The 13,281-nt window shown below is 47.8% G+C and overlaps 1 protein-coding gene across 2 annotated transcripts in view; it reads right to left on the reverse strand.

Annotated features, from left to right (window-relative positions):
• Positions 1-13,281, reverse strand: part of SdhA (succinate dehydrogenase, subunit A (flavoprotein)) — a 51,280-nt gene that overhangs the window by 13,212 nt on the left and 24,787 nt on the right. For both annotated transcript variants that reach the window (XM_084602531.1, XM_084602530.1), the window contains 6 exons: positions 13,100-13,248; positions 10,994-11,151; positions 7,159-7,294; positions 4,481-4,676; positions 2,745-2,933; positions 2,569-2,661 (listed from right to left, as the gene is read on the reverse strand). In XM_084602531.1, the coding sequence (XP_084458657.1) occupies positions 2,569-2,661; positions 2,745-2,933; positions 4,481-4,676; positions 7,159-7,294; positions 10,994-11,151; positions 13,100-13,248 (921 nt within the window). The remainder of the gene's footprint in view (positions 1-2,568; positions 2,662-2,744; positions 2,934-4,480; positions 4,677-7,158; positions 7,295-10,993; positions 11,152-13,099; positions 13,249-13,281) is intronic.

Here is a 13,281-nt window from a genome sequence, read left to right on the forward strand (position 1 = left end):
TCTAGAACAAAAATTGCGCGTTTGGCTGGTCGTGCCACCTATGAGCTCGCGTGACGACAAAAGGCCGAAGGGTGGCGCCACTTGCCCAGCTGTGAAAGCAAGCGCAGCAACACTGGCAACCACCCATGGGTGACGGCATGGCGAGCCCCCCACCCCGCACTCTTTCATCGATCAGCGGCCGAAATGGCAACGAAGAGGAAGGCGATCTCGCTCGAGACGAAGCTTCAGATATTGAGAGCTGTGGATTGTGGCCGCAAGAAAAAGGATGTTGCATCGGAATTCAACGTTCCACCAAGTACGTTGTCCACCATTTTGGCTGCAAGAAAGAAGATTGAGGGCAACACCGAGGACGCCATAAAAGCTGACCGTAAGAGAGTTAGGCCTTGCCATTACCCGGACGTGGAAGCGGCTTTGTTCTCGTGGTTTAAAGATGTAAGGGCACGAAACGTGCCAGTATCCGGATTACTCCTTCAAGCGAAGGCCAACAGCCTGGCCTGCGTACTGGGACATGATTTCCGTGCAGGCAGCGGTTGGCTGCAACGTTTCAAAGATAGGCACGAGATCGCATGCCACACTTTGTCTGGCGAAGCTTCAGCTGTTGATGCGAAGTCGTGTGATAAGTGGCTGGAGAACTTTCGACCTCTGCTCCAGCAATACGACGAGCGCAACGTATATAATGTGAACGAAACTGGCGTATTCTTCAAGTTGTTGCCAGAGCAGTCGCTTGCAGTCAAGAATGAAACCTGCCATGGAGGCAAAAAGAACAAAGACCGGGTGACGGTTGTTGTTGCCGTGAACATGGACGGCTCTGACAAAAGACGGCTCACTGTCATCGGCAAGTCTGCACGTCCGAGGTGCCTGAAAGGCATCCGGAATTTGCAAGTTGAGTATGTTTCCAACAAAAAAGCCTGGATGACATCCAAACTTTTCGGAGACTGGCTGAGAGCTTTCGACGAGGACATGGAGAGGCAGCAGAGGAAGGTCCTTTTGCTCTTGGACAACTGTTCTGCACACAAAGTCTCTATCGTGCTGAAGGCAGTTCGTTGGTGTTTCTGCCACCAAATGCAACTTCAGCTTTGCAGCCGTCGGACAAGGGCATTATCCGTTCGCTCAAGTGCAATTACCAGAAGCGTTTGGTGATGCGCCTGGTTTTTTATATTGATCGACGCAAGTCAACAACCATAAACATCAAGACGACGCTCGAAATGTTGTATGGATTGTGGAATGAGGTTACACAGTCCACAATAAGGACCTGTTTCGCGGATGCCGGTTTTGTTTTGCCTACCGTTGAAGACTAAGTTCAGCACGAAAACCTGGTAGAGCTGAACAGAACTTGGGATCGACTGGCGCTCCCAGGCATCGCATTTGAAGACTTCGTTTCGGCCGATGAGAACCTGGCCGTGGCGCTGGAGCTGACGGATCAGGAAATTGTGGATCGCATCTTGTTGCCTGAGCATGACAGCAGCAGCGATAGCGAAAGTGACGAAGGTGAACGGGATGACCCACCGGTAAACAGTGCGGATGCCGCGGACATGGCCAGGAAGCTGAGAGGCTATTTGGAAAAGCTCCCTACGGCCAAAACTGCTGAAATAAAAAAGGCCCTCACGTGCGTGGACGTTGTGGAAAACTTCATTCTGCGGAATGCTGTGAAAAGCCACCACACGAAGATAACGTCATTCTTCAAATAAATGAACGCAGATCTGTTTTGCCAAACGAACTTTGTCCTGTTGTATTTCTGCTCCCATATTCAGGTCTATTTTGTTTGAAATGCCACAAGGAGACAGGTAAGGATTACTTCGTTTATAGTGGGTTCGAAGCCAAGAATAATGCATTTTAATATATCTTGAGTAATCGCGCAAGCCAAATTGTGGATTTGTCAGCCGATATTTATGTCTACTGTTACAACGAATTTCGGATATAACGAACTAATTTACTGTTCCGATGCTACTTCGTTATAACGAGGTTCGACTGTATATATATATATATATATATTTTTGCGGGAGTCGTCCATCCTTTCATCTATGAATCAACAAAAGCATGCAGCCAGTTCTTGACACCGGCTTTTAGCACTGTTCGCTTTAAATGGGGTTCACTGCTCTCATGCTTTCCAATAATTTTGTGGCAGTGGACTCCACCCGCCCCTAACGCAGCTTGATAAATGGAAACAGGCTTGTGCAATCAAGCCATCGTGGGCACTCCGCCAAGTTCACTCCCCGCCACTGCAGGAGCTATCATCAAAAGTATTAGTCAAAAGATAAACGCGCTGTGACTTATTGCTGCACATTATCTTGGCACACTGTTAATAACTGAGCTGTGGATTTGATGGCCGAGACGGAAGGACGCACCACCAACTAACGCTTCTTGTCTTTTTTAATTATCGGCGGCAAAAGAGGACGGTGGGTTCATAACGCTTCTTGTCTTTTTTTAATTATCGGCGGCAAAAGTGGATGGTGGGTTCATTATGCGAGTATATGTTTGCAGGAGGTTTAAACTATAAAAATCTCTGGTCAGGATCCCCCCCAGTCAAGGAGTGGGGGCTTCATGAATAGGTGTGGTGATGGCACCCACCTTCTGCATGTTGAGCCGGATCTTAGCCACCGGCAAGGACCCGTCCGCGTTGCGCAGCTTGTCCAGGTTTGCCACCGATTGCTCGCCCGCATTCTGCACCACGGAAGGGCGTGAACACAACACTCTGTCATGGTCACCACCAGCTGCAGGGGCGGGGATCCCCCTCCGCTACTCACATTGGGTAGGTCGGGCACCTTGTCGCCAGGCCGGCACTGCTCGGCGATGGTGTGAGCGCAGGCCCGGCCAAACACTACAATGTCCAGCAGCGAGTTGGCCCCAAGCCGGTTGGCGCCGTGCACGGAGGCACACGCGGCCTCACCCGCCGCATACAGACCAGGCACCACCTTCTCCCCGTGGGTGAGAACCTATGGTAGAGCAAAGCACTGAGGCTCAACCTACATTTAAAAGGGCAGTGAAACCACACTTTCCTTAATTTCTACTTGGGAATTAGGTGCAAGACAAATTAGCCAGTGTAATTACCCTGCATTCAGTGAATAATTTAAATTAATTTCTTCGCCCATACAATTTCAGTTCCAGATTGCCCAATGATGGCTGCCAGGTCACAAGTGAGTGCAAAATCACGTGAGGCAAACAAAAACTTCAGTGTAGTAGCTCTTCATTGAAGCACAGCCATTCTGGTTTCGGGGGCAGTTTAGCTTAGGAATAGACATGAATTAAAACGACAATACAACAATTATACTGCAGCTGTTACACGCCTTGCATGTGACGTTGCAACCACTACTCAGCAGCTTAAGACCAGAACAATCTACAGATTAAAAATATACTTAGGCACTGGCAAATTCCATGTGATGACCTGTTCTAACTTGATAGTGTTAAAAGACCCCATTGACTGAAAATCTGGTGTTGGCGGCAGCCGTTCACAATGCGAGCGAAAAATCACAAGCATGGCACTGGCAGGCAGTAGCTGGCAGCTGACATGGCCGAGCACTAACTGGACGCAGAATTGCCTGACAGTACGTTGGCAGGAGCTGCCAACTCTGGCCTCTCCATTGATACGGGAGGGTGCTATCAGAGTCAGCCTGCTTAGACCCTTGCATTCACATTACCCCTAGGTCACGCAGGCAAGTTAGTGCATTTTGGTTAAAGCAAGGCTTTATATGTGGGCTGGTAGCCTAGGCTATTGCGCCATACCCTTAAAGGCGGAGCTAAAGTGTCCCCATAATTTTTGCCGATGGTACACACATTATCCAAAGCACAAGGACACTAGAAAATTTTAGTGTCTCCACTCCGAGATAGCCAGTAAAATGCACCAGCTACTTCATGTGTGCAGCACTGCAGAGTGGGCAATTCCCCTCCCACAACTATAGATCCACGTGCAGGCTGTTTCACATTCAGAGAGGGAACGTGGGAGGGCATGGCTGTGTTCTCCACAGCGTCAGTGTGCACGTCGTGGCTGCAGTGGCAGGCGAACATGGCTGAAAACACAGGGCACCAATTCCAGGCTTCCCTGTGCCATTCTGAATTTGACATACACTGGTGTCGGATGCACAGGTGCTTCGAAAAGAGTGAGCATGCCCTCCTCCCATCTTTCCTCCAAGCGTGAAACAACTTGCACGTGGAGAGTACACAATCTCACACGGAAACTGGACATTTGAAGAGTTCTGAAAGTCCGAAGCTTTGAATGCCAAGCACAAATGGTGAACAATAAGGCCTGCGCTAGCCAGGCACTAGTACAGAAGTTGTGCCATTGAATCCCACACAGTTGATACAGACAATTGCAAAGGAGGTCAACAACCTCCAATGTAAGATCCAACATTGCCTCATTCTCATCCCTAACCCTGTCTGCTATGAGCATTCTGCACCTTGCAAACGCGTTCACAGCTGCAACAACCATTGCGGCCCCTTGATAGACTCTCCAGTTTCATCCCTGAACACAACCCCTCTGCCCTACCTGCCCCTTGTAGTTGGTAGGGATGCCGCCCATGTTGTAGTGGACGGTGGGCAGCACAGGGATGGGCTCTCGAGTGACGTCCACGCCGGCAAAAATCATGGCCGTCTCCGAGATGCCCGGCAGCCGCGTGGCCAGCTGTTCGGGGGGCAGGTGATGCAGCTGCAGGAACACGTGGTCTTTCTCCGGCCCACAGCCCCTGCAGCACATCACCCACATCAGCCAAGTGCAGCCTGAAGCACTCACCGACAAAGAAAATGCTTGCCTCAGAAATTTCAGTCAGGACCACTGGCATCAGAGGCCTTACCACGAGACTTTCAGCAAAGCACACCAAGGTACATGGTTAGAGTACACTACAGCTTGTTACGAATGCAGTGCTTGCTATGACATCTTGCACATTGTGCACCATCTTCGAATGCCACAAGAGAGGGCTTGGAGGAAATGTGTCCAATGTTATTTTAGCCAAAAGGTGCTAGTTTTTGTCAGAAAACACAAAAAAACCTTTGAGATTACTGCGGCACAGGGGGAGTGCGCAAGCATTTTTTGAGGAAGAAAGAAGAAGAGGATTCAGGTTTGTGATGTCACAATACGACATAACACCAAATAGAAGTTGGGTACCACAAGGCTCCCCTTGTACGTCGACAGTACCCCTCTTGGCTATTTCAACTTCTGATTGACTTAATTCGATCTAATTAACTAATTACTCCGCATGAACCAATTTTTTTTCCCCAGAAAGATTTTGTTATCCTCTATCTAGTGCAACCATTAGTTTTAATACAGTCGAACCCGGATATATCAAACTCGAAGGGGACTGCGAAATAGTTCGATATATTGATAATTTGATATGCAGAAATTGGCTTGTGACAGCATTTTTGGTGCAAAAAAACGATACCGCATTTGCCGCGTAGTCAACACACTCGCATAATGAAACCACCCTACACTTTTGCATCCGGGAATTTGTAAAAAAATAAAAAGCGTTTGCTCGCTCACATGCAAGCGATTGAGCAATCTCAGCGACGAGCGGCAGCAACAGAGCGAAAAATTCCCAATTTGTTGGAACTACGTCCCTCTCGCCGCTCGAGCCATCCCGGCAGCTCAAAACAAGGGTTCTGTTTCACCGCGGCAGAAATCGAGAGCGTTTTTGCTTGCATGTCGATGGCGCGCGCAACTCCATTTCGGTCGTCTCATGCAGCGATAACGTCAGGGCGTGCTCTATCTTTTGATAGCTCCTGCGGTGGCGGGCAGCGAACTTGGCAGAGTGCCCGTGATGGCTTGATTGCACAAGCCTGGTTCGATTTATCACGCCGCGCTTGGGGCGGGTGTAGTCCACTGCCCCTCTATAAGGCTTCTTGTAAGCCCTGAGGGTATAAATAAATCAACAAAATCATTGGAAAGCGTGATAGCTGCAAATGCTGTTTGAAGCGAAAAATGCTAAAAACCAGTGTTGTGATCGCAGCTGACCGCATGCTTTCGTTGATTCATACATGGAAGAATGAAAGACTCCCGCAAAAAAAAAAATGAAAACAGCGAAAAAATGAAAACAATGAAAAATTAAAAGCGGCAGTCTTTTTTGACTGCCGCTTTTTAATGTTCGCAGATCTTACGCTACACCGCGCATACAGCACGATAAGAATAGATGGCTCTCAAAAAAAAAAAAAAAAGAGAGAGAGAGAGAGAGAAAGAGAGATCTGCCGCCTCTTAACATCCGCAGGCGCCATAGCCACGTCAGCTGCCGCACACAGAGAGTTCGCAACACACGCTGGAGAAAGCGTCAGACGTTCTGTCTGAAAACGGGCTGAGCTGGCTTGGCGCATGCGTAGCGCGTGCTACTGCGAGCGAAGGCCGGGAAAGAGAGAGATAGCTCGGCAAAAGAATGGGCACACTCTTGTACTTTGCTCTATCGCGTTTTTCCCTTCTTGTTCTGACCGGTTCTCTCTGGTTCATTCACGACCTGGCTTGCAAACGTCGTGTGCTGGCGAGCGGGAAACGATGATGCAGATGCGCGCGCCTTTGGGGAATGGGCGCGGTGCTGCCCTAGACCAGCCGTCGCTGAACTGTCCCCTCATTCCTTTCGCGTGTGGCTTGAAAACGTCACGCGGCAAACGGCTGAGGGTGATGCAATCGTTTTTGGGGAAGGCACACTTTCAAGTGCGTGGTGCGGAGTTCGATATATATAATGACCGGTGAAATTGAGTTCGATATATGACGGGGCTTTTCTATACTTTTACATGGGATTTTCAAGGGAATTTTCCATGAGTGCGATATAACCAAAATTAGATATATCCGGGTTCGACTATACTCGTTTCGTTAGAATGTAACCGTGCTGACAAACTTCTGGTGACACGACCTTGAAAACACACCAACTTAATGCTTACACATTAATAACATCCCCTAACACAAAACTGTGAGGTTACACAGTCATATTTTCAATGTCACCAATCCTGTATTTCTTGTGCCACAGTCCCACGGGTTTTCACTGCTATCTGAGTTTGTTCTGCTCGGCGTCCACCTCATTTCTAGTCATTGCAAACCTAAACAATATCATTTGAAGGTCTTACACTGCCTGTCAAACCCTCCCAACACAGCAAGAAATTCACATTTACTCTGTCCATAGCCATAACCGTAACCATAAAAGGACTAGGGCACAGAAAGGAACCAGTACCTCTCCCTTTGATACTGACCTGCCCTCTCGGATCTCGATGGTCATTGCTCGAGAGACGACGTCTCTCGATGCCAGGTCCTTGGCGATTGGCGCATACCGCTCCATGAAGCGCTCCCCCTCACTGTTGATCAGGTAACCACCTTCACCACGGCAGCCTGCATACAAGCCACATCCACTGTTTACCAGCACATGGACTACCAAAGCAGGTTGGACAAAACTGAGGGCAAGCACCTGGCTGCTCCCAACAACCCACAGCCATTGAAACAAGGGCACAAGCTAATTCAAGCTGCATAGCGTTCCATCTGGTTTTAAAGAGAGCAAGTGGGCATACTGCGTAGTTGTTCGGTTCAGGGTCAACAATATTTACAAGTACCCTCTTAGCCCTCCACCATGCATGTTCACATTGGCATTAGAGCCCATATGTGCAGAAAAACCCGGTAGTGTCGGAAAATGTTTACGGCGGTTAAGGGTCGGATCACAGCATAAGGTCAGGTGACATGGCTGAGCACTGACTGCCTGGCAGTGAGTGTGACACCACGAGAAGATTTTGGTTTGGTTTGGTTTGTGGGGTTTAACGTCCCAAAGCAACTCAGGCTATGAGAGACGCCGTAGTGGAGGATTCCGGAAATTTCGATCACGAAAAGAGGTGCAATATATACGAGTACAGATTGTGTGGCAGTACCGTATAAGTAATGGACGAAAGAGTTCGGCTTTTATAGAAATGGCAGAATGATACCTTAATAATCCAATCTACAGCACCCAAAATCCGGAACAGTGGAAATTTCAAAAATGCCGCACAACCTATAGAAAACAAATGGTGCGACATAATCTTCCACAATTACTGGCTAAAAAGGCAATAATGTCTTCAATATATCTGTCAAATATGTACAAAAATATTTTGCTGCTCATTCTTCTTTCTGTGAATTTGTACAGCCATTTTTGTCCATTTAGTTCTCTAGTAAATAGCAGTGATTTACAAATGCCCTGCATCCTACAGATGTTCAAAAACTCTGCTTTACTGAGTCTGTTACTTATTCACCATATATAGTGCTTGTCTTTTTTTGCCTTGAAAAAAAAAAAAAAAATTTTTTTAATCTGCCACGCTGCTGCTGTGTCCGCCTTAAGGGGATCGAGGCCTTCTTAATATACAGGCTTTTCCCTAGGCCTCCTTCCACTCCTTCGTAGAAAAATAAAGCATGTGTGCGTATATATGTCACACGGCTTAGTTGACAAATCCTCTGGCAAGCAGCAGTTGGCAGGTGACCATACAGGGTCCCCTAAATATTTGACCAACAACATTCTCACTTCGAGTTATAGATCAATTCGCTCTCGCCCTACCATCTGATATGCTGGCCGTCCTGGTTAGCTCAGTCGGTAAAGCGACTGCCCCGGAAAGGCAGTGGTGCCGGGTTCAATCTCCAGACCGGAACAAATTTTTCTTTAACCATGAAGTTTCTGAGAAAGCTGTATAGCTTTCCTTTGTAGCCTTATGGCTGCTTTTGGGTGGATGCCAATGAGTAATTACTCCCTTATTACAGGGCCTGTCCTGAAAGTAATGAGACTAGTCGTGGCATTGCGCTAGCATAATCGCGATTGGGAAACCGGCTTACGGGATGATGGGGACCCTTTAGCTTCCCACCATAATGAGTTCAGTTGGCTTCAAACAGGCGAAGCGAGTGGCCGACATTGGGCATGTACCCGTTTGGTAGCTGCGGCGAGGAAACTGGAGCGGACGTCGGAACAGCGAGGCGCGGTGATATTTTCTAGTAAACCGGGGACGTCGCCTACTAACGCACTCGCCATGATCAAGGCAATGGTGTGACATGCTGATCGTGACTGTTCAGATGGCACAAGGCATTTGCAGGTGACAGTGAAGACATCTATCCCAGGAACAATATGGGTGCCCGTCGACGGTGGCTACGGACACCAACAATGATTGTGTGCGCACTTACTGAAAAATAATCTGCGTACAAGTGTCCACATTATTGCAGAACTGTTCTACAATCACAAGGGCACTCACACGCAGATCCGTTTCTGTAAAACACACACACAATCGTTAAGGGCGTCCGTAGTCGTCGACGGGCGCCCGGACCGTTCATGGGCAGGGCTGCTTCAAGTCGTCTGTAAATGTTTTATGCCATTTGAACAGTCGCAGTCAGCACATCGTATCATGGCCTTGATCATGACACGTGCTTCGGTAGGAGACTTTCCCAGTTTATTTCAAAACTTCACCGCGCATCGCTGTTCTGATATTCGCTCCAGCTTCCTTGATGTAGCTACGAAACAGGGTTGCACGCTCATGGCCGCCCACTCGCTTTACTTGTTCAAAGCCAACTCAACTAGTCACATTGTGAAGTTGAATGGTCCTCCGCCATCTCTTGAAATAGTTTCCCTATCACACTCACTTGCACGCAAAACCGTGACTAGTCTCATTACTTTCAGGACAAACCCTGTAGTCAAGCACTGAATGGTCACTAGGGTGTGTGATGTCATGAGATCACATGACATAGCCAAGTCTGTATATGCGCTGGCAGTTGGTCAATGCACTGTTCATAGTTAGGAGCACAGGCAGGTTGGCAGTTGGCATCTGTGCCTAGCTGTCTACAGACACGCCTAGACAGCTAGACCACGAGTGGAGATAAAACCAATGTCACCTAAGTCCAAAAGTACAAAAAATAAACCCAAATAGTTTGGTTTCGATTTAGAACTTACTATAAAAGCACAATAAATTTTATTGGGGACCCATCTTTTAGTGTACTACTCCTAACCCCTTAATTTCTCTCTTATTTCACGTGTGCTCATTAGCCCATGCTAGCACCACAATATGAAAGACCACCCAACATGGATATAAAGCCTAGCATTCACCAAGTGATACAGACATACTGTGCTCTCAACCATGTCACATGGCTCACATGGCTTTGTGACATACAGAACCTGCTGGACAACCAGTAACCAGCTCTGTAACCTGCCAACGACCGTCTGCAAGAGGTGCGCAACTTTAGTGAGAAAGTACCACTCCACGGGGGTAAAAAAAGAACCAGGAGAAATGTCTAAAGTCTCGACCTTTGACCTTCCCAGAATAAAAATCTGCTGGAGCAGGTTCAGACCCAGGAACTTCTTGTGAAAGGCGAGTACGGAACTTCATAGCATCCACACAGCCGATCACTCAGTATGTTTAACTGCCACTCTCTCACACTATGCATCTCATATTGTCCTTTCCATCAACTTCCATCAGTGCGCAATGAATTGAAATCAATGCCATTTCATTGCCCTCTTATTTTTACAGTGCGCTGCCATTAGGGTACCCAGCCACCGAGTTCGCCGATGTTTGCTTGAAGCCTGACCCTGAAACCCTAGCCTCAAATAAAAAGCAAACTGGGATCTGACATGCTTGCACAAGTGCTTTGTATTTGGCCGGGTTCCGAAATGCTGCGACATAATTGCCTAAATTGCCTTCAATTTTTTTTTTTTGTTCACAACGCTGGCAATGACAATGCCAATGAAGGATTTTCTGTAGACCAGGGCCTCTTATATAGTGCCAAAAAAAAAAAACCAAAAAAAAACACAAAGGCATCGACAAGTATACTTGGGCTGCAATGACAGAAACCTGCAGCAGCAACAATGCTTCTAATGCTATCGCATTTCACCCTTGAGGCGACTTAAGCACCCCCATTATTTGTATGCATTCTTGTGAGTAAAACAATAAGAGGTGATTAATTTGCAAATAGTGCAGCCTTATCTAGGGCCATAGTGGAGGTAAGTAGTTGAATCAGACTGCATGTGATAGCTAGCTAGGATACTTTTGGCCAAGTTTCATTGGCAAACTGTGGGTGTCAACAAAAGGAAAGCCTCACCCTCGGTGATTAGGCATCCGGCACCGTAGATGCCCGTCGGGTGGAACTGGATGAACTCCATGTCTTGCAAGGGCAGGCCAGCCCGGGTCACCATGGCGTTACCATCACCCGTGCATGTGTGCGCTGAGGTGCACGAGAAGAAGGTGCGGCCGTAGCCTCTGCACAGCAGACAGTAAAGCCCATCAATGACTGCACCCTTTGCCTTTGCCAAAGCAACTTCAGCTGTGGCACGAAGGTAGAGGTGCACCACCATGCGACCGACACTGCTACACATGGTTGCTGCTTTTCTGGTAAACAAGGAAAGGCTACTAAAGGGACAGGCTGTCCATTACTGTGTCATTCTGCCAAATAGCTAGGCTATACGAGGCACTTAACTGCCTGACACAGTTAGGTGCCTTTAGGTGACGTTTATTTGAGAGTGTCTAGCCAGCACTGGTGTACCTGGAGCCATTTATGGGAGCTTCTGGTTACAAGACATGCAAAATGGGATATTTCCCTTGACTGCATAACAATGAAATGTAGTATAATTGTGTAGGAAACAAAGCTTTAATTGGAATACAGTCACACCCAGATATTTTGAATTCTGGTTATGCTGAACTCAGATTATCCCCTTGAAAATCACATGTAAAAGCAGAAAGTTGCATCATATGTCCAACTCCAAATTCACAGCTTGTTCGATATGTCTAACTCCGCACTGGAAGGTGCCCAAAAATGACCGCATCATCCTCAGTCGTTTGCTGCGTGACCGTGTGATGTTTGCAAGCCACGTGCGGAAGGGATGAGAAAGATGTGGTACAGTGATAGCCAGTGTAGAGCAGCGCCATGCCCTGGAAAGTATGGTTCTCCCAAAGATGCACGCATCTGCCGTGACCGTTTGGTGCACGGAAGCACGATATTTGCAAGCCACATGCGCGAGGGAACTAGAGGGAACCAGTTTGGCAATGGACAGCACGAAGCTGAAGCCAATGCAGCTGCGGTGTTGTGGAGAGGGGAAAGTGCAAAAGAGCGAAGCACAAGAGTGTGCACATTCTTTCCTTCCTCCATGGGTGTGTGGGAGCATGGAAGAAGGAAATATCCTGCGATCTCCCTCCACCCTTCCTCCTTCTTTTCCTGTCTTTGTTCGCAGCAGCATGCACCCTGCAAGCACTGGAGAGCCAGCTAAGCATATGGCAGACAGAACACTGGACGGTTTCTCCAGTATGCGTTCTGAATGCTCCGTGCACAGCGGCCAAAGCGCATCATAAAAGCCAGGCCAGCATGTGGCAGACAAAGCTGTACGCTTTCTCCAGTGTGTGTTGTGCCTACCACAACCGCAGCGTTATAAGGTGAACATACAGAAAACCAGGCTTGCGTGACTGGACAAGCTGAGCAAGCCACCCACCGGCACTCCTGTCAAGAGCACTGGCACTCTGGACAGGCACTGTTGCGAATGATCTTATGGCGAATTTCGTGCGAGATCAGACGAATGCAGTCAGCGACGGCATCAAGAACAAGAGAAAGCAGTTTTCATTGCACGAAAAGGTGGACATAGTATTGCAGAAAATCGACGCAGGTAAAAAAGCGAATTGACCTCTGCAGACAGCTCGGCATTGCTCCATCAACCATTGCGAAAAGTTTGAAAGACCGAGACAAGATTGTCAAACTTCACAGAAAAATGAAGATGCAGTGATATCGAACTTAGATATTTTAAAGCACGTGAACAGAGTCCGCACTTTCATTGTTCGGTGTAATGACGCATCCAGTGAAGTGTTGCATAAAGTGGTGAGTGTAAGTTTAATCAGTCATGCGTGCTGCAAAGAAAATTAGATTTCTTCAAACAAAACAGATTTAAAGCGAATGCAAGGTACTTCTTTGAGAGTCTGCTAGTCTGCTCATGTGTCTACTGCAAAGGTCTGCCATTTTAATACCCAGGTTTAGACAATAGCTTATAGCCACAAGTTTTTCATTACAGTGGTGTTACAAAACAATTAATGATTTTTGGCAGTCCCGCGTGACTAGTCATATCGAGATTTGACTATTCTCAATAACTTTTATGGTCATGTCTAATACTGAGCACCTGCTTTCTTCCTACTTAGGGGCTACTGCAACCAGAAACATGCGGCTTACCCAGTGGCCAGGACCGTGTTCTTAGCCCGGAACCGGTGCAGTGTACCATCCTCCATGCAGAGCGCCATCACCCCCCGGCATTCGCCATTCTCCATCAGCAGGTCCATGGCAAAGTACTCCACAAAGAAGTTGCAGTCGAAGCTTAGTGACTGCATGCATGCACAAACCATATGGCAAGTGAG

Source organism: Amblyomma maculatum, chromosome 4 (genome assembly GCF_055883805.1).
Source record: "Amblyomma maculatum isolate TAMU_Amacu chromosome 4, ASM5588380v1, whole genome shotgun sequence".
Taxonomy (NCBI): domain Eukaryota; kingdom Metazoa; phylum Arthropoda; class Arachnida; order Ixodida; family Ixodidae; genus Amblyomma; species Amblyomma maculatum.